Genomic DNA, 22,624 nt, shown 5'->3' on the forward strand with positions numbered 1-22,624 from the left:
AAATTCTAACGACCAACTGAGAAGGGCAATGCCTATGAAAATGATTATCTATCTATTTATCTATCTCTCCCTTCCATCTGATTCAGACGGGTTGGGTCTCCTCCAAATGAGGAGTCACAGAGAAATAATGCAGCCGGCACGCCATTCCTCTGCTGCATCCCTATTGGAGGTATTCATGACTGTGGTCCGTGTGTGTTCACGGGGCCGGTTTTCCTGTGGGATGAAAACACCCCAGCTAAATTGGGAAAAAACTCTACTGCTCGCGCACAAGACCCACTAACTCGGCTATGACTGAGGAAAATCTTTGAGCTCCTCACCTCTCCGACTAGAATCGAACCTAGGACACTCCTTCCCCAGGCATATGCGAAGCGCACAGCCACTAGACTAACGCGCGGACCAGAAAATGATTATACAAAGGCATAATGCAGAAGAAAAGCATCTGAGGCAAGAACATGATTGGTTTTAGTCTGCAGGAGAGGAATTAGGCAGATTGCTCTCTTCTATATAAAATAAAGAATTCATAGGATGGTTTTGGATGCACATTATTGCACATATTATAGATGCCATCTGGAGAAGAAGACATTAGTATTAGAAAGACATACTATGAGTAATGTGCAGTATTATAAAGGTAATTCGCCATGGTCGTCTAAATCTAAACAAAAGAGGAAAATATTGATGTCAGGACGTTTGCCTTATCCTTGGATGATTTTACTATGGTACCATCAGCCTTTGAGAGAGAGAGAGAGAGAGGGAGAGAGAGAGAGACCTGATGGCACAGCATTTTGCACTCACGAAAGTCAGCAATATGGTTTGTATTTATTGCTATTTTTACACTTGTTTCAATCTATTGTTTAATGTGAGTGAGAAATTGAAGTTTCTGACGTGAGTCATTGAACCACAGTTGTATTTTTATCATGGACTACAGAGGCAGTAGTTATTATATCAAAGTAGTTATTTAAATCAGGAGAGCAAAAAGAGTAATCCGACCATGAAAAAGAGAAGGGCATTCAAGTAGGCACTGTTGTATGGCTATGGGAGATAAATTTGAGAATGGCTGGAAGGAAATCGATCTGTGGAAAAGGAGACATGGATAAGATCATGAACAGAGTTGCCAAGAGGAGAGAGCAAAAGAACAATGCATTTGAATGGAGATCAGGTGAAATAAAGGCGAAAAGTGATGTAATAATGACTCTTATTTTGTGGTATTCTGAATGGTAGGTCTTTTTTGTGTTAGATTGCAACTTATAGTAGCAAATGATTCTGTTCCCCTTTCAGCTTGACCTATGAAGTGAAAAGTCAGTCTGCATTATGAACTTTGAGGTGTCGTGTAAAGATAATCTCAAACTTTAGGTAATTAGACTTATGAAATCAACTTTTAGAGATAACCAATCAAATGGAGAACATGGTTATTTGAATTAAGAGGGTGGTAAAAGTAATAAATGAATATAAAGGAGAACTTTAGAAAGAGTAAATCGAAAAGTGGGGATTCCAGGTTTAATAGCCATTATCAGGGAAGGTCAGATATGAGAAACACACTATACAAGTATACAATATATATACGAGTACTTCACAATTTGCGAAACTCATTACAAGATGTAGTTGGGACAAATGAGTCGGACTATAGGCGTGGAAGATGTTATTCGGTTAGAAATAGCAGATAACATTTTAATATAAGTGGTAGTGGTGTATATCTTCAATTTATTTAATGTTTGTAATTATCTCCCAGGTTGTTGTTGAAATAGATGTCGAAGAGTGTTTTGAACTTTTGGTGTTAATTTAGTATTTTGGGGTATATTTTCATTTTTTTTCCTTTTTTTTGTATTTTCCTTGTTTTTTTGAGTTTTTTGTTTGAAGGTTTTGTTTTTAAATTAGCAACGACTTGTTTGTTTATATTTCTGGAAAAGTTGATGCAGGAAACTTGAATAGTAGTAGCATGTAGTTCAGATGCACGTAACCACTCCACATAGAGAGTGACTACATCAATCCAAGTAGTGCTTCGATAGTTGATCTTGCCCCTATTATACTCAGACTCCCCCCCCCCCCCGGAATGACCTTGCAGAGTAAGGAGTAATTGGATTATTTGACTACTGATCAGGAAACTTCCAACAGACGCGTCACCATCGAGTTCGGTCCCGAGTATGATCTAGCTGCTGGTGTAGAAAATATTTTATTCCTCTACTCTCATATGGAAGAGGTGTTGGCTCTCTAATTCATGAATAACACTTTGTGGAATATGCCTAGCAAGACTGTCACAAACTGCATGTAAGAAGAAAGGGAAAGAAGGCAGAAGCTGGATATATACTCTGGAGACAAAACAAGTCACAAGCTGCCTCATGTTCTCATAAGCAGCTGATACATGATAGATAACTACCTTAGAATTCTTGTTGGCATTTCCTCCAAATAGGGAGGACATGCATATAAGGCGGCAATACATTCCCCTCTAGAGCCCTTTGTGGAAACATGCCATACCACACGAAGGTGGGAGAGAATACATAATGCTCATCCTCAGCCAATTAATGGCCCGAATGTTAATGCATTTCAAAAATAACGACTTTCGAAAAGAAAGGCGACAAATTGGATCACAAAATCAAAACGTATGTATATACTAAGAGTGGATGCAATAGTCAGAGTTTTTTTATGTGGGTCATATCCACGAAAGGATATTAGTCAACCTGTGGTATATTTGCACCATTAGTGGGCTAAGGATTTTTTCCCATTTTTAATAATAATAATAATAGTAAAGAAACGCCATTTATTCCCCTATTTTGGAGACTGAGTGGGCAGTTCAATCTCCACCGGTAGCGAATCAGAGACAGTTGGTCCATGACTATCACTAATAATAGGAGGAAACCGATGAAGAGACCAGCAAACAAGAGCTGTAATCTCTTGCTACTAACACTGACAGGATGTGTTAATCTGAAATAATGTGCGTTCTACAGGCGATTTTCTCGAGTTCACGGGAAGAAAAACCTGAGTTTTTGGGAGAAAAAAACTCGCCGATCGATTAACTTCATAACCTGTCGAAGAAAGACTTAAAAAAGTTCCACCATTCGGCGACAATAGTTTCTCTCAAAAAAATATTGAGAAATTTCTTTTCCGCAATCGTCAACCTACTACGGAAGACTCTTCTTCCCCAAGAGCGTATATCTCTTTGCCTTTTATCAGTTTCCTCTCTCCCAATCTGGCTAAAATTCTTAAGAAATTTCAACATCAAAACATGTTTCACTACGTTTCCTAAACTATGCTTCATCCTCAGTCGACCTAAAGAAAAACATCACTTTCTTCAGTACTCAGGAGTTTACAAGATCATTTGTAATTGTGGAAAGCCCTACTACGTTCAAACTGACAAATGTATCCTTTTCTGTGTTGAGGAACACAAGAGAGATATTTCCTACAAGAGAACCCGAACTAGCGCTCTCTCCAGCCACGTTTTTTTCTCAATAAACTCCGAAGAAGGCAGCCAACATCTTATAGACTGGTTTCAAACTTCAAACATACATAAGTGTTATAACGAACTTGATAGACGTATTCTCGAATCCAAAGAAATTTCACTCGATTCAACCCACCTGAATAATAGCCTCAGCTACAATTTATCTGATACGTACATTTCTGCTATCCAGTACTGGCGCTCTCGCGATATCTCTCACACGCAGTTACTACAGCTGAGACTATAGCACGTAATCCAGTTTAAACTATACTACCGTTTATAATAGATCTGTTGTCGTCATTATGTAATGTTTCTGTAGTTTTTTGCGTATATAATATTTTTGTAGTTGGACACCTGAAGAAGTTGTTTTATCAACGAAACTAGTAGTGTTCCTATTAAATCGCATTCTTTGCTATTCTCGGTGTTTAGTCATTCAAACTTTTTAATTTTCATACTCCCTATAAGGGAACAAATAAGCGTTAGCTGATTTTTTTTTTTTTTGATATTTTATATATGTATATATACTGACATAGCAAAGGATATCATATTAAAATGCATTCCAGAAGATAACGGTTTATTCACTACTTCGAAAGAAGTCAAAGGACACTCTTATGATCAAGTTGCATCATTCCAGGTAATAAGTCGTGTTTGTAGCCGGTATAAATTGGAAGAATAAGGTGCTCCCAAGTCAGTGAAATTGTGTCCCGGTGAAATTTCTGTGAGAAGGGAACTGACGGAGTTTGAAAGTGGCGTTGTAATAGAATAGTATATTGCTGGCCTATCTGTTCAGCAAATTGTTGACAAATTGGGCCATCCCAGGGGATCAACAATCAGTGATACCATATTGAGATGGAAGTCAGGCCGTCAACTGCAAGTGCTTCCTGCAGTAGACAATCTACAACACACTTCAGTGCTACAAATGATAATATCTAAAAACCACCATTCGTTGGCCGACATGTTGAATGCGGAGTTCCAGGCGTCGACTAGAATCTGCACACAAGCCTTTAAAACCAAGGCTCACAACATGGGTTTCCATGATAGGATTGCAATATGTAAGCCACATTACCAGGACCAACATTCAGCGTTGTCTTCGGGGTTGCAAAGAGCGTATATGTGGAAGCTTGTAAAGCTGCATTATGGAGTGACGAATCACCCTGTACCGAGCAGACGGACGGGTGTGACAGATGCCTGATGAACGTTTCTTACCAGAGGGCGTAATCTTAACTATGAAATTCGCAATTGGCAGTGTGATGGTATGATCCTGATTTTCCTGGTTTGGCTTTGGACCTCTGTTTGTGATGTCATGAACATTGAAATCCAAGAGGTATTTGAACATTCTGGGCAATGCCATCCTTTCTATTTTGTGACGTTTCTAGGGAATTTTACATTGCTTTTTTCATCAAAACAATGCACTGTGTCATAAGGCTGCCACTGTAACTGCGTGGTTTGTGGACATGAACGTCACTACATTTGGTCTCCGTAGAGCACTAGTGTCAACCCTACTGAACATCTGTGAGATGAACTGGAGCTTCAGTTGAGATCAAGGGACGTCCATCCCACAATAATTTAGGACCTCATTATATTTCTACAGGAAGAATCGTCCCATGATCGCTATCGTGTTTGTGGAAAGTACTCGTATGTCCCGTAAGATTGCTGCAATGATCGCAGCGAATAGAGATTCTGCATCTTATTAAGGGGATCGCTATAGCTGTTTGTTCCTCAGACTATGGTGTCCATTGACTTCTTTCTAAGTAGTGTATATCTTATATAATTTTTTACCGAAGGAATTCTTCAACAATATTAATCATACTTTGAGGAAAGCATTATACTTTTAGAGAAAAAACAACAACATTGCTGTTAATGTAATTGGCATAAGGTGCAATATAATGGTACAGTGGAGGAATTTACATATGGTTTCACTTAAGATATAAGGATGGTGACTTATTTGATGATAGCTGAAGTCAAGCTAGTAGTTGTTGTTTACAGCCGAGTCTTTTTATTTTTATAAACCTAATTTTGGTAATGTTAGAGCACTTAATTCAGTTTCTATAGTTAGTTCTGTCTATAAATCTGTTCTCGGACGAATGTTTTTCTGGGAAGCAAAAGCCTGTCACTTTGTATGAGACTGTCTAATTTTCCTTTATTAAAGAAGGCTTTATTATGAATAGAATAAGGGATCCAGACCCAGTTATTTCTGATTAATGATCAGTGTAAGAGGACCAAGTGTTCACTAAACAGTGGGCACGATCGACACATATAAGCCTCTGAAGAAGTTTTATAGAATATTTAATTACATGTTATGATATGTAATGGAAGAACTTTGTAATGATAATCGTCTTGGTGATTTTTATACCTGGACGCAATGTAAGAGTGTAGACAAGAGTAGAAATGAAGATTTTTGAATAAATGGAATGAGTTGCTGGGATAAATGTTTTAACGTGAAGGGTTTAAACAAAGGATGTCATAAGCATTAGCATGAGTTTTTATCCAAGAAACGTGGGGTTTACCTGTGTAGCTCAATGGAAGTGTCGCTTGCGTCCTCTGCGCTTGGTCCCTCGAAGTTTGACTTAAGTTCAAGTCCAGTCGCCGACTGGAGGAACTTTTTCTAAGCCTTTCTTCGACAGGTTCCCGAGTTAGTCGATCTCTGGCACGGGAAAGCGGGTTTTTCCTCCCTGAAACTCGGGGAGGAAAAACTTTTTTACAGGATGAAAATCCGGGTTTTTCATCCTGTGAACTCAAGAAAATCGACTGTAGTACCCACATTATTTCAGACAATAACATATTAGTGTTAGGGTTAGGTACCAGGAGATTACAGCACTTATTTGCCAGTCTCTTTTTCGGTGGCTGCTATAATTAGTGATAAACATGGGCCAGCTATCTCTGATTGGCTTCTGATAGAGATTGAACTGCCCACTCAGTCTCCAAAAGCTAGATAGGGTATAAAGACCTCGTCTACTCCCTATAAGGGAATAAAAGACGTAAGCTGATTTTTTTTTACCTGGGATATTTACATCATATTATCCAAGAGTCTTGCGCGTTATCCTACGATAAAGCGTAAGATATTCTTAAACAATAACAATGATGTTGATGTTTTATATATATATATATATATATATATATATATATATATATGCGGTCTGTTTATTTGATGATACTGTAGTTGGTACAGTAGACCGTAGGGTTTTGTGGAGGTAATTTTTTTTCTCCATTGCAATTTCAGCACATCATTGAGTTGTGGTTTATGGAATTCATAGTCCAAGATGAAACATCTACCATTTACAGGGCCGAATCAACACCTTCTTGGGCACTCAGCAGGAAGAGAAATATATAAAAAAAAGAAATATGAGGTCCTCTATCACATTTCCTTGTTCAATAATAATAATAATAATAATAATAATAATAATAATAATAATAATAATAATAATAATAATAATCTACTCATCGATTTTGAAGTCCCAAGTAATTCCATTGATGGACGTGAAGGCGATATTCAAAACAAAAATACGACAATTCACTCCTTCTTACCCACATGCTTCCCCATAGCAAAACTAACACTATAAGTGACTTCTCTACATTTTCATGTGACAAATCATGTATTAGGTCATCAAAGTTAATATTTTGTAAAATCTCATGTGCAATGCTCATTAAACTTAGGTGCTTTAATCATGACTGTACCATGCTGTTTCTTAATTCATTTTTTAGTAATTTCATTTTAGTTCACAATAAAAGAATGGGGGCCCTAAAGATCGGGCCCCCAGTGGCCACTGGGTTCGCCGTTACCTTAATCTGCAGCAAACTAAGATTCCAAAAACGTCGTTTAAGTAATAGTATGCCTTCTGGTGTTTTACTTCTTATATTGCTGCTTTCACTGACTATCGACTTGGGTAGAAATACAGCTGAAGCAACTAAAATTGTGTGACCAGGGTATTATGTCCACTTATCACATGTTTTCTCCATCCGGGTTCTTTTACAGTTCGTTTTATGTAGTGGAAAACCCCAGTTTCAAAGAGGAAAACTCTACTTTTTTCTTTTTTTTTTTCATATATAAGACCGGTAACTTGTCAACAGCACAAAGTCACTACAAATATGTTATTTATGTTGTTATTACGTGACACTTCAAACGGCCCCTTCTCCACAGAGGAGATTCAAACCCAGGTCTCTGCTTGAAGAGCAAATTTTGCGATGCAAACTGAAGAGCTATCTTTGTATAAAGGCATTTAACTAAAAATAGCATAAAAATCAGCGTCATGAGATGGAATTTTGGAGTTTAATGGAGTTTAAGTAATTTTTTCGAATTTTAGTTTGCTGTAGATTAGAAACAAAACAGTATTTTTATCAGCCATTGTTCATATATAATTTCCATTGGCTGCTTAATAAAGAATATTTTTGAGCACTCGTTAAGTGATTTACATATTAAAATATTTTAATAAAACACGTTTTAATAAATATAAATATTTAATAAATATACATATTTAATAAATATAAATATATTCGTAAGCAATTTCTCCAATAATTTATCTGTATAATTAGACTTGATATTTCATAGTGCATTTTATAAGAATTCGTATGACGGCATAAAAAGAAGTCATGTATTGCTGAGTGTATGTGATGGTGGCTCCAGCGACGTTTACAAGTTGAATAGTTTTATTTTGGAAGTAAAATTATACGTTTGTTATATAGTTTTGTGTGGAAAACTGTGAAATATCTAAAGTTTCAAATGAGCACTGGAGGTACTCTTCAGGTGCGACAATTTTTTTTTATATTTATATATAATGGTAGGCGTAATTATTCAAAAACATTTCTTCAGGTAAAGCGTAATGCAGCACCACTCAAATATAATAACTTGAAAGTAATTAAGTAAACAGACTGTCCACTTTTTAATAAAGCATGTATAAATAATTGATGGGTAGAACAGTCACTTTGTTAAAATCAGGGTTCAGTATTTATTTTAGTTTTTAATCAGTAGTTATTTCACTCCCTATTTCCTAGATGGGTTATCAAAACTTGTAATTTTCAAATACTGGTTTATTATTATTTTTAAGTGCTATCTTTCTTCAGCTAGAAGTTTTGGATGATAACCATGTTCGTAATAATGGTGGAAATGAGTTGAAATTGCTTTTTAAAATTTTATATCAGGCACTCAGAGCAAATTCTTTTAATCACATAATCATAAACATTGACATGCAGAGGTAGATGTGGTTCTGTCAAACACCCTAAGTATAGCTTATTTATAAAGATTTGGGAACGAGCCTGAACAGTAAGCAGGTAGAAAGCAATCTGAGTATTGAGGATTTTCAAAAGAAGCATCAGTTCAAATTATCTATCATGATTTTTACAGTATTTCATTGTAAAATAAAAGGAAGTATGACCAATTGCCGAATGTGTATACGTTCAAAACCCCATCGGGTTAAGTCGTATGATCAGTTTTCCATTACCTGATAAGGTGATTTAACTAAACTATATAAATTTACACTCTGCTTTATAACTTTATGACAGAATTTCAGTATAGTAGTATTACTTTCAGGCCTTCGTTTAATCAGAACACTCATGTCAAGTTTACAGGGTGAAGAAAAAAGTTTGTGTTAAACATGACTTAAAAAATCTTAGTGATTTTCTAGAAAGGTTTTTCAAAATGAAAATTGGCTCTCATATGTTTTAATGAGTTCGCATTTCATATTGCTGAGAAAATTAATCATACTTTTTTTATTATAATATTAGTTGTGCTTGAAGCCACTGTGAGTTTTGAAAACCCCACTACTTATGGGAAAAAAAAATTTATACAGCCTAAATTACCACCATATGTATGATTGGGAAGTTTATGCATACTGAATCTTTCCCTTTTCTCTACCTCTCTTCCTTTCCCCCCCTCCCTTCAACTTTTATATATACAACAGGATCAAATATATTCCTCAGTTCTTAAAATTTCCTTTTAAGGTTTGGATTTTTGTTAAAATATGCTTGCAGAGTTAATCATCTTGTTTGCACTTCTGTGATAAATTGTCTAAATCAGCTGATTGAAATAGAAAATTTATGGTCAATAAAAGCATTTTATTACTTAATTATTCATAAACTTGTTCTTGTTATTTCATTATTCATTTGGAAAAGTTAATCTGAAAAAGTAGTCATCCCAGATATCTGATTTAATTATGCCTGACATAAGTGTATGAACATCACTTAAACGCATGCACTTTCACATTATTTTATGGAATTGCATTTTATATATAAAAAAATAAACTTGAACTCCAAATTTAATAATTATTTTTAGAGATACATTGTCATGACTGTAACCATATACAAGAGCAAAAGAGCAAAAACTCTATAATTACACTGAGAAAATGCTGCCAAACCATCTTTTTTTGGAAGGTCGATGGAATATATGTTTCCTGCCACTTAGAATTGGATGATTGCCATTGTGAATGATGTATCAGTGCTATCTCCGTGTGATGCTGGAGCCTCTATGGTGCATTTGGCTCTGTTTATGCCCATTTGGAAGGATTTGGGTTTGAATTCTGTCTCAAAATGCAAGAAACTTTTATAATGGCCTTTCAATGGAAGATGAGTCATCCAGTCTCATGCACAGGGACAGTCTTTTTTCTCTAGGAACCTTTTGTTTTTCATCCTGCAAAACAGGTAACCCACTCATAAAATGCTCATAACCTTATTTGCTCTGGCCATAATCCAAAAATAAATAAATTAATAATAATTAACATTATTATTACATAACACCTCCAGGGAGTCCAAAGACTCATCAAGGGAGGGTACCTACTCTACAACTCTCTGTCTCCACCACTCCACCAACCGCAACTACCATCATCATCTATACCAATGCCATCTACCGTCGACCACTACCTCTAGTATTTTCACAGACAGTCGCAAACATTCATGCCCATGGCGGGATTCGAAAAGCCTAAAACTTTGCACTGTAATTCAGAAAGTTAATTGTAGATGACTGGAGTAGAGTTCTTGGAAGAGAAACTTGGAGAAGAACTCACTTTAAGACAGACAGTTGAGAAATTCCAGAAATATAAAAAAAAATTATTTAAGTTTTGTAGATTTTGAAAATGCATATAATGTCAAGAGAAAAGCTGTTCAAAACTATACAGTTCATTGTCATCATCATATATGCACCCTCAAGGAGTGTACAGGCTATTATGATAGCACTACATGATTAAGTTCACATTATTATTAATCTCCTGTCAACAATTTCCCTCCATTTTAGTCTATTTAATCAGTAGAGACAAGGTTGGACTCTGTGAAACTTTTGTTTCTTGGAAACATTACAGGGAAGAAGAGAAAGAAACTGGGGAATGCAAGACAGATATTATGAAAATAGCATATGAAGAAGATATCTTTAATCCTCCAGGGAGGGTACCTCCTGATCCTTCACATCTGAAAACCAAGAATCTTCTCTTAAGGTTTACAACTTGGAATGTAAGGACCTTATAAAGCTGGGAAGTTACATAACCTTATACAAGAACTTGAAGCAATGAAAATTGACATTGCTGGTATCAGTGAAGTCAAATGGACTAATAGTGGAAAAATAAACTGAACAAGTCATTCAATTATATACCCATGTGGTGACATAGGAATGGGGTGGCATTTGTACTAAAAAATAAGATTGCCCAATCCTTACTTGGATATTGGCCCATAAGTGACAGAGCAATTGCATTAAAAATTGTGGCTCAACCTTTAAATATTTTTATCGTCCAAATTATGCACCTACTTCTGATGTAGAGCATTTCTATGAAGGCATTCAAAATGCACTTAACAATGCAAAATCAGGTGACATAACTATCGTTATAGGAGATCTAAACGTTCAAGTAGGCTCAGAAAAGATCTCTTCCTGCATGGGACACCAAGTCAAATGGACTAATAGTGGAAAAATAAACTGAACGAGTCATTCAATTATATACCCATGTGGAGACATAGGAATGGAGTAGCATTTGTACTGGGACATAGAAATCCAAGAGGAGAAAGATTAATACAGTTCTGTGAAAAAAAATGATCTGGTAATAACAAATACTTTATTTAGCCAACCTTCTAGAAGATTTTACACATGGAAAAGCCCCAGAGACAGCTGTAAGAACCAGATTGACTATATAATGATTAAAAAGAGATTCCAGAATAACATTATAATAAATTTAGTTTAATCCTTTATCCAAGTGTGAGCAAACAAAGTTTGCACCTGAAAATCTCTTCAGGACTGAGGTAAGGTAGTGCAACTCGTAGCAAAGGTGGACCAAGCTAACATCACTCCTATCTCAGTATCTCCCATAATGCAAAACACATCTCCTTGCGGATATGTATAATATTATGCATTAAGGGAAGGGCCACTACCCAGACCGGTTTCGACCTTTATTGAGGTCTTATCACTGGGAGCCAGGCCCAGAAGTGGAGATACCAAGGCAGAAGTAATGGAGAGGTCATCTTTACCTATAGGAGTTGCCAAAAGGCTTGCCACCTTATTATTAAATTCCAGAATAACATCTTGCAAGCCAAAACATACCCAGGGACTGATATTGGATCAGACCACAACCCTGAGGTCATTAAAGCAGCAATAAGATTAAAGAAAACAATGAAACATAGAAAAATATGATCTTGGCTCCCTTAAAAATCAAGAAATACAAGATACATTTTTAAAGGGACTGTCACAATCCACTGCTGTTGACATTCCAATTCTACCAAGTATCTTTACCCTAAAGATGAGATTGAGGATAGATGGCAGAAATTTAAAGAGGGCATAAAAAAAGGCAGTAAACAAACAATTCCCAAATTTGAAGAGAAGATTAGTAAATCCTGGATGAATGACAACATATTGAAAATGGAGGAAAGAAAGAAACGCAAAAATCGTCCTGAATGCAAGAACTTAAACAAGGAGATCAGGAAAGAATGTAAAAGATTGCAAAAGAACTATGGCTCAACAACAAATGCAAGGAAATTGAACTTTTGAACAAGGAAATTGACAGAAAGCACAAAACCAGAGAACTTCATGAAAAAAGTTAGGGAGCTAACTAGCAAATCTTGAAAAAGGTAGGCTCTCATTGCATTGAATATGCCAGTGGAAACATCCTAATGGAGAAAGACAAAATAAGGGATAGATGTGTAGAGTATTCAAAAGAACTCTACAATCATGATAGAAGATAAGCCGTTGCAAGAAAATTTAGATAGGTCAATTCTTACCTGGGAAGTAACAAATGCCATTAGGAAACTGAGAAAAGCTCTAGAAATAGATGGAATTATGGCAGAATGCCTAAAGGCTTTAAATGATAAGGCCATAAGATCACTGACTGATATATCAAAAAAAAAAAAAAAAAAATCAGCTAACGCCTTTTTATTCCCATATACGGGAGTAGGCGAGGCCATTTAGCCCTATCTAACTTTTGGAGACTGAGCGGGCAGTTCTATCTCCACTGGTGCCCAATCAGAGATAGATGGCCCAAGGCTATCACTAATTAAGCGGTACGCAGTGAAGAGAGACAGCTCAAATGTGCCGCCATCTTGTGGTCCCTAACCCTAACACACTATTTTTACTGTCTGAAATAATGTGGGTTCTATGGTCGATTTTCTTGAGTTTACAGGACGAAAAACCCGAGTTTCCGGGAGGAAAAACCTGCTTGCCCGTGCCAGAGATCGACTAACTCGGGAACCGGTCGAAAAAAGGCTTAGAAAAATTTCCTCCAGTCGCCGACTAGACTCGAAACCAAGTCTTCCTTCGTGCGGCCAAGCGCCGTGGTGTGCAAACGCCACATTCACTGAGCTACACAGGCTCTTCTGACTGACATATGTAACAAAATATTACAAAACTTGCACCTGCCAAAAGATTTTAAGCACTTGATATTCCAATGTGAAGGGTACAGAACAATCAGTCAGATGGCAAAAGTTATGTTATATATCATCCTAGAAAGAAATAAACATAAAATCAAATTGGAAATTGATGAAACACAATCTGGTTTTCAGGAAAATAAAGGAACTAGAGAAGGACTCTTCAACATTAGAACTATTATAGAAAGATATCTGGAGAAGCAGAAAGAAGTTTACTTATGTTTTATTGACTACACAAAGGTCTTTGACAATATACAACATGAACAACTAATAGAATGCATCAAAAAATTAGGAGTAGATGGTAAAGATACCAGATTACTGATAAATCTATATTGGGAGCAAACTGCCTCAATAAAAATATCAGAAGAAGCCTCGGAGGAATTCCCAGTAAAGAAGGGTGCCAGACAAGGCTGTGTTATTTCTCCTATATCGTTTAACCTCTATACTGAAAATATCTTCCAGCAATCAGAAGAATTTAAAGGAGTTGGCATAGGAGGCATAAATATAAACAACTTGAAATATGCAGACAATACTGTACTGCTGGCTGAAAATAAAAGATCTTCAAAATCTACTGGAAGAGACTCTGAAACTAAGTGAAAAACATGGACTTAATTTCAATTAAAAAAAACCCAAAACTATTCTGGTAACAAGAGAAAAAGGAAAAATACTTAATATAAATATTAAGATCAGAGGAAATATCTTAGATCAAATAGAGAGTTATGTATATTTGGGTCAACTAATTACCGAGAATGGAAAGTGTGATAAGGAAATATTAAGAAGGATAGAAATTGCTAGATCAACCTCCATTAGCATGAAAAACATTCTGACCTCAAGGGAAATTCACACAAAATCAAGAATTAGGCTGTTCAAATGCTACATATGGTCAACACAGCTGTATGGAGCAGAAACCTGGAAACAATATCAAAATATTGTGAAAATAAACTAAAAGCCTTTGAAATGTAGATCCTCAGAAGAATTCTTAATCCCATGGACTGCCAAAAAAACTAATTTTGAGATATAAGATATGATTTGGAGAAGATAGGACTCTGTTGAAAACCATTAAGAAAAGGATGCCTTAGTATGCAACCTACCTTGGTTACATACTAAGGCATGAATCCCTATAAAAAACTACATGGTGGAAGCTCATGGTAGTCAACAATCCTGGAAGGAGATGACATCTGACAAGACAAGAGATTAGTCTGTTACTTGTCAGCACACCAATGTTGTCATATCTAACATTTCAGTAAGGCACTTCTGACTGAATCAATCCACCTTACCTTGGTTTTCCTGCTGTCTTGGCATCAAACACCTGTTTTGCTAATCTTTCCTGTTCCATTCTAGTCAAGTGACTGTACCATCTTAGATTAGCTCTCCTAACACATTCTCAAATGCTAAAAATGTCAAGTTCCTTCCTAATGAATTAATTTTTAATATGATTCTGCCACTGATTCCATCTGTTCATCTTCTAATCTTTCTCAGGCCTCTCATGTACATGCTCTAGTTTTTCCTGATCTGATCAAGTGCTTTATTTCTAGCTTATCTCTCAGATCCATAACTTAAAACTGGTTTGAACATTTAATTATATACTACTAGTGTTTTGGCTAATTTCTGTCTTATTCCATATAACTTTATTCAACTGACACCATGCCATACCATACCAGCTTTGCTTATTCTTTTCTCTATTTCCATATTTAATTTGCCATCTTCACTAAAAACTAAATAGTTGAAATCATTTTACTTGTTCTGTAGTAAATTCTCTATTGAAAATGCACCTGAAGTTTTCTATATTCTTGCCTATTTTTATAATTTTGGTCGTTTTATTGCTGATTTTCATGCCAAATTTGTCACAGCTGCTATTCAATTTGGTTAGAGAATCTTGGAGACTTGTGCTGGATGTGTTTTAGGATTGCATCATCTGCATAAACCAAAGAGCTTAGTTTGATATCATGTTTTTTAAAGATAGTCTTAAAGCAGGTGTCATATTCAACCTGTTTCAATATTTCATTACAGTTGTCGTTTGATAATCCTCTGTTGCATAAGTGCACCGAAGAAAAACAAAGTAGGATCCTAATTTCTGTTTCACTTTAAAGGCTGATATTTACTCTGAATTTTTACCCAAAATTTATGGAGGTGGCAGGGTTTTTTCTTGCTGGAACTCTGGTTTTTCATTCCACAAAACAGACAAACTGTCCACAGACAAGATATGCTTTCTCATAGCCTTAGTTGCTTTGGGTTTAAAATCTGAAGCAGTCACCCAAAATTTATCAAGTAATAAATTGTTCTTCAAAATTTTCATTGTTATGTGTTTGTAATGAAGAAACCAAACAAATCCTAAATGAAAAACACTCTTGTATCTTGGCTCAAAGGAAAATATTCATCAAATCTAAGTAACAGCATTTTTGAGTGATTGATCACGATCAGTTTTAGTTGGGTAGAATTGTAATCTTTATTCTTCTTGTCTGCCATATTCATTCAGTCCATTACATGTTGAACATCTAAAAGTTATTTTCAGTTCTTTGGATTCATAGTTTAATTTTTTTTTTCTTCTTTTCTTTTCTTTTATACTTCTGTTATAACTGTCAAATATTATTTTCTGCATTCCCTGAAGAGTATATTTCAACATTTGAAATATATCTACAAGATAACTTAATTCTTATGTTTTTGAAGAAGATAGGAATACTGTTTTTATTTTCTTAACAAATTTATTTCCTAACATTATATGTGTGTAATCCTGGTGTATTTTGCAGTGCAAAATGATGCTTTGAGAGCTAACTTATTTCATTACCAGGAGATGTATGCTGTATCACTGTTTTCTGAGATTAAGTTATAACAACTTAAAAAAAATTTTTTTTTTTTTTAATTTTAAAATCAGATCAGTTTTATGCATGAATCCAAATGCTACATAGGAAGCATTGTTCTTATTTATTTGTTTTTTCTTTTCAGCTCTGGAGATGTGATATTAACATAACCTTTTGAGAAGTGGAAATGATTATGTTTAAATCAATCTTAGATGATGTACATATTTCCACAATGTTTCAGTTGTAGTAGTTATATTCATACATACATTACTTGTTTATGGTGTAAATGAACTAACTTATGCTACCTAAGATTAATTTAAACATGAAAGTTTTAACTTCTCTTAAACTGTTTACTCATATTGGTAAATAAATTTAATAAATAATTGCAGTAATGTTAATGCCTTTACTGTGCTCTAATAACTAGTGAGTCACATTCCCTAGCAATGGCATAGATCATCCTTGCACATACGGTTTCTCCAAATGGAATTTCCTTAGCCACTGAAGGTTTTTTAAAGAAACTATATCTAATATAGTTTCTTTAAAAAAGTTATAGACATCCATATGCTCTAGGGACCCCGTGACAAGTTTTTGCATAACCTCAGGATTCTTTGGAACAAAGTTTAAGAAACACTGCCTTTTAGAATGCCAAAATATAAGATCTTGACAATATTGATGTCCTGATATATGAGGCTAATTTAGAAGAAAATTGTTTAGGAAGTTAGCAATAATATAAACTTTTATTATACAATGAAACCTGTGGAGAATTCATGACTAAACAAAACACACCAAACAAACAAACCAAGAATTGGAAATAATCAAAAATACAGCCATACTTAATGGATACAATCTTAAAATAACTCAAAAATTCATCAGTCACTTCTCCACACACATCAACCTAGACAAGAACAAGCCCATAGGATTCCCATACCTTATGTCAAAGGTATCTTTGAACGTCTTTCAAAAATTATGAAGAAATACAAACTTGCTACTACCTACAAACCCATCAACTAGATCTATAACTTGTTACCTCTCCTAAAGACAACCTCTCACCTCTGATGCTATCTGGAGTGTACAAGGTTCCATGCTCCTGTAAATTGTCTTACTATGGACAGAGCGGTAGATCTGTTCAGAAACGCTTTTCGTAACACCAAAACCATATCCGTATTATCAAACCGCAGAAATCTGGCCTCGTTCAACATGGGGTTGAAAACCCAAACCATAGGATCCATTGGGAAAAGACCAAACTTTTACATAGATCTTTATATAAACATGAATGTTTATATAAAGAAAGTGCTGAAGCCCTACTTCACAGACCAAATCTAAACCGTAATGACGTTCTTACTATTCCTAAATTATGGGAAATTGTCATACAAAATCGTGTTAAATAATTTCTTTATATATGTTTTCTTATTTTAACGTAATTTTTTTTTCCCTCCAGTTATATTTTAATTTAACTCTATAACATTTAACTCTATATCACGCTACTGCATGCATATTTGGATTCCATTGTAATCATGTGCCCTAACTGTGTGTTATTCCTAGTGTTGTTTGAATTAACTGTACTGATGATGTCCTAAGATACTTAGGATGAAATATTTACTTATTAAAACTTATTTCTGTGGTTATTACGCGTGTTTGTTTAGTCATTAATATAAACTTTTCATCTAGTACTACCATAGTATCATATATATATATATATATCCCTTGATGCAAATTTACTTACTTGACAAGGAATATATTTGTTTTTCATGCTAAGGGTGGACAGGGGTGTAGACAGGAAAGGAATGGGATGACCAGGGATCAAGAGGAAACAGTTGGAATTGAAAAGGGCTTTAAAATGAAGAAGCAGAAAGGGAAATGGCCCCATTCGAGCATGGAGAGATCATATCGAGTGAGTGGTATCAGTGGAACTAGCTGTAGATCCAGAAATGAGCTGTTGTGTTTGTATACAAATGCTAGAAGGATAAGAAACAAGGCAGATGAAATGGTTGCACTAATTGCGTCTGTTCACCCAAAGATTGTTGGAATAAGTGAGACATGGTTGGAAGAGGATGACATCCTGACAGGAATAGAGATGGAAGGGTATGATGTGTTTCGTGAGGACAGAAGGGGTAAAAAGGGAGGGGGAGTGCTATTGATGATAGAGAAAGAGTTATGTCCATATAAAGTAGAGATGCAAGAGGGTAAATAGTGCCAGTGGTTTTGAGGCAGTATGGTGTGAGATAGAGATGAATGGAATCAAATACTTGGTGGAATGTTGTTATAGACCAGGTAATGTGGATGGTGGTGATAATGAAATGTACAATCAAATTAGCCAAGTAAATAAGAAAAGGGTGATCATTACGGGGATTTTAATTATGGCAATATAGACTGGAATGATGAGATAGCAACTGGAAGTAAAGAATATGAGTTTCTTGAGTTTTTGAGAGATAACTATCTCGGACAGTATGTAACGGAGGGCACACGAGGATTGAGGGTCTTGGATTTGGTCATCTCATCAGAGGATGTAATTATAAATGAGGTGTCAAATCATCCACCAATTGGTGAGAGTGACCATGAGGTGATTACCTGGGTGGTTGCCAGTAGTGCGAGGACCTCTGTGAGAAAAGAGTATATGTGGAACTACAAGGGGGGTTGATTATGAAGAGCTCATGAGACAGCTTGCAGGTGTAGCGTGGAATGAGGTGTTAGCTGGAAAAGAGATCAATGCAGCTTGGGGGATTTTCAAAAACTGTTTAGTAGATGCAATGTCTAAATGTATTCCAAGGGTGAGAAGGTTAAATAAGGTGGGTGTGAGATGGATGAATAAAGAGATTAAGCATGCGATACAGAGAAAAAAGGCATTGTGGAGGCAGCTTAAGAGAAGTGGAAATAACCAATTCCATGAGGTCTACAAAGACCAAGCAAGCAGGGTGACTTGGTTGGTGAGGGTAGCTAAAGAGAGGTATGAACAGCATTTGGCTAATGAAGCCAAAAAAAAATCCTAAGGAGTTCTTTCGATATGTAGCCAGCAAAAGAAAGAATAATTATGGAAGGATGACATTGATTGAAGAAAATGGTATAAAGACAGCTGATGCAGAATGGGTGGTGGAGATACTTAATGAGCAGTTCATAAAGATCTTTCAATCTTGTGAATGTGACTTCATGGAGGGATTGAGAGCAGTTGATGATGGGGAAGAGAGACTGACTGTAGCTGAGCAAGAGGTGTATGGGGAGTTGAGTAAACTAGATGTTAATAAGGCTGTGGGACTTGATAATATATCACCACGTATTCTGAAAGAATGTGCCAGGGAGTTGACACCTGCCTTGACATATTTTTTTAATATGAGTCTTGCACTCGGTCAAGTTCCTAAGGAGTGGAATGAGGATAAGATTGTGCCACTTCGTGAAGAAGGTGATCGAACTCAAGCATCAAACTATAGGCCTATCTGTGTGTCAGGTGTTGTGGTTAAGTTGTTGGAGAAGCTTGTGAGAACTAGGATCCAGAGTTGGGCTGATAATAATGGTATTATCTTTGATGGACTGCATGGATTTGCTAAAGGGAGGTCATGTTTTAGTAATCTACTTACTTATTACAATAAAGTGACTGCTTCCTTGGACTGAGGAAAAGGATACACAGTAATATACTTGGATTTCGTAAAGGCTTTTGATAGAGTACCTCATGATAGGTTGACAGTCAAACTAGAGCAGATGGGGTTGGATATTACATTGGTGCATTGGATTGGAGACTGGCTATCTGATAGGTATCAACAAGTTGTGTATGGGGGAGCGATATCCAGGAAAAGGAAAGTCACTAGTGGAGTACCTCAGGGATCTGTTTTAGGTCCGTTGCTGTTTAACTTGTATATTAATGATATAGGTGAAGATTTGGATGGAGATGTTCAGTTGTTTGCAGATGATGCAAAGTTGGGATGAACCATGAAGTGTAGTGAAGATGTTGTGGCCTTACAGGAAGACTTGAATAGATTAAGTGATTGGGCATGGAAATGGGGATGCGAGTTCAATGTTGCAAAATGTAAGGTTTTAAAATTCTGAAAACAAAGATGGGATGCAGAATTGATGGTTGGTGAGAATATATTGTTGGAGGTAGAGGAAATAAGAGATCTGGGGGTGATAGTGGATAAGGATCTAAAATTTAGAGGACACATCGCCAAAATTGTGAAGGCAACACAAAGGCTTCTGGGAATGATGCGGAGGACACTGACGTGTAGAAGTAGGGAGATTCTTGTTCCGTTGTATAAGGCTTTGATTAGGCCACACATAGACTATTGTGCCCAGATTTGGTCACCTTGTTTTCAGAAGGATGAAGAGATGTTGGAAAGGGTCCAAAGGAGACTAAGGTAGTTTCTGACCTCTGGAATGCCGAGTATGAGGAAAGATTGAGAAGATGTAATTTGCAGAGTCTGGTGGACAGGAGGAAGAGGGGAGATACGATAGAGACCTATAAGTTAGTAAGGGGTTGTTATAGGATCAATGTTGGAGAAGTTTTACAGAGAATAGTGGGAGATCAGGGGGAGAACCAGAGGTCATCCCTGAAAACTGTATAAAGAGGGTGTGAGTAGGGGAGTGAGATGCAGGTTTTTTTCATGCAGAGTTGTGAATGATTGGAATGCTTTGCCTGAGAATGTGGTGTCTGCAAAGAGTTTGAATGTGTTTAAAACACGGTATGATGAGCTGTGTGTGTGTGTGTGTGTGTGTGTGTGTGTGTGTGTGTGTGTGTGTGTGTGTGTGTGTGTGTGTGTGTGTGTGTGTGTGTGTGTGTGTGTGTGTGATAAAAGGACCTCCCAGATGAGTCTTTGACTCCATGAGGTCTTGGGGTGGTAATAATAATTTTAGGAGTCTTTTATTACTGTGTTTGTCTCTTTGTTGATACACCAATAGAGACAAACACAGTATTTAAAAAAATAAAAAAAAAGCATCATCAGTGTATAAATGAAATAATATGGAAATTCAAGAGAAACAGCTTATAACTGTTTGTAATCAGTGATTACAAACATTATTTGCCAGTTCATATGTGCATTGGCATCACTTTAATTATTTATTCTAAAAGTTAAGGAAAAAAATTTAATTTTAGTAGGTAATTAGGACTTTATGGTTTAAAGAAGGTAGGAAATGTATGTATGTATATAACATTGTAGATGCATTTGCAATAATGTATGTTACTCAATAATTGTTAGTAAGGAAGTTTATGCGAGAAGATAATATACATTCACTGGGTGCCATGTAATACACTGAGCAGTTAAAATCACCAGCACCTAGGAATAACCCAATGCATTCAGCAATACTGAAAAAATGTTTTCATCTTCATGTAAAATGATGGTTATGATTGCCTGAGTTTAACAAAAATTGTTTGTCTTCAGCCTTAAATATTAAGTTTTATCAAGTTCAATTTTATCAAGAATGGTTCAATCATTCTTGAGTTCATTAATGTTAGTGGCATTAATGAACTCTAATAGATGATGTTTGCTTACAAATACACCTTAAAAAAAGCATATAAAAAAAAAAAAGCATGTGCCAAAGAAGTCCAGCATGGAGTTGACGTTAGCTGTAAGAAGTTGAACCAGTGCTATAACCGCTGCATGGAATTATCTTCAAATGTGAAGATATATTCATTGAAAGCTCCAAAACATTGTTATATCAACCTGTATTAAAATGCATGCTTTTTTTTCACTTCAAAAATACATATTCCTGTTTGATTTATTTTTTAACTATAGTTCTTAATAGCATATTGATTTCAATCTAGTGTACACACTTACGCGCACGCTAGATTGAAGTCATTGTGATGGTTAGTTGAAAGTTTTTCCACTTGGTTATATTATAAAATTCACTCACCTATTACAACAGGGTGACATACGTATTTTGCAACAGGGGATGTTTCTCTTCATATTTTATCCTAGTGTAAGCAAACTAAATGTTTGTCTGTGAAATGTCTTTATGACCAGTTATTTGATATATATTGATAGCATATGATTTCATTATGAGTTGTGCTTAATATATTATAGTGTGTGTGTGTGTGTGTGTGTGTGTGTGTGTGTGTGTGTGTGTGTGTGTGTGTGTGTGTGTGTGTGTGTGTGTGTTGTTTCATCCATATTTTATCTTATTGTAAGCAAGAAAAAGTTTGCAACTTGCATATGGAATAGCAGTTGACTTCACTTACAAGTTGTAATCAGACTAGTATTATCTTTCATTGAGGTCTCATCAGTAGAAGGCTATTACTCTGGAGATGCTGAAGTAAATTGTTGACAGAAGTAATCTTTTTCACACACAAATAGCAAAATGATATAGATATTCATAGTTTTACTGAACTCTGGATTTGAAGTGGTTTTAGCAAGTTTCTGACCCTTATATAGTATTATTAACTTGGCAAGGAATTAGTATATACAGACAGCAATATAGTATTATTAACTTGACAAGAAATTAGTATACACAGACAGTAATAGTTTGTGAACAGTTATGTATATTGAGAGCAATTGTAATCACTACATACAGGTTACTCTTAGTATTCCAGGGTTACAGAACACACTTCCCAGGAAGTGTATATTATCTACTTTATGGTATCATTTCCTTCAAGTATAAC

General features: G+C 35.8%; 1 protein-coding gene across 1 annotated transcript in view; it reads left to right on the plus strand.

Moving 5' to 3' along the window:
- The first annotated feature begins 8,017 nt into the window (after positions 1-8,017).
- The window catches only part of Vps4 (vacuolar protein sorting 4), a 216,813-nt gene continuing 202,206 nt past the window's right edge, over positions 8,018-22,624 (plus strand). The window contains exon 1 of the mRNA XM_090398397.1: positions 8,018-8,168. Within this exon, the coding sequence (XP_090254523.1) occupies positions 8,145-8,168 (24 nt within the window). The 5' untranslated portion in view covers positions 8,018-8,144. The remainder of the gene's footprint in view (positions 8,169-22,624) is intronic.

The sequence above is a fragment of the Typopeltis vanoorti genome, chromosome 9, assembly GCF_054136105.1.
Source record: "Typopeltis vanoorti isolate ZY-2024b chromosome 9, IOZ_Tvanoo_1.0, whole genome shotgun sequence".
NCBI lineage: Eukaryota > Metazoa > Arthropoda > Arachnida > Uropygi > Thelyphonidae > Typopeltis > Typopeltis vanoorti.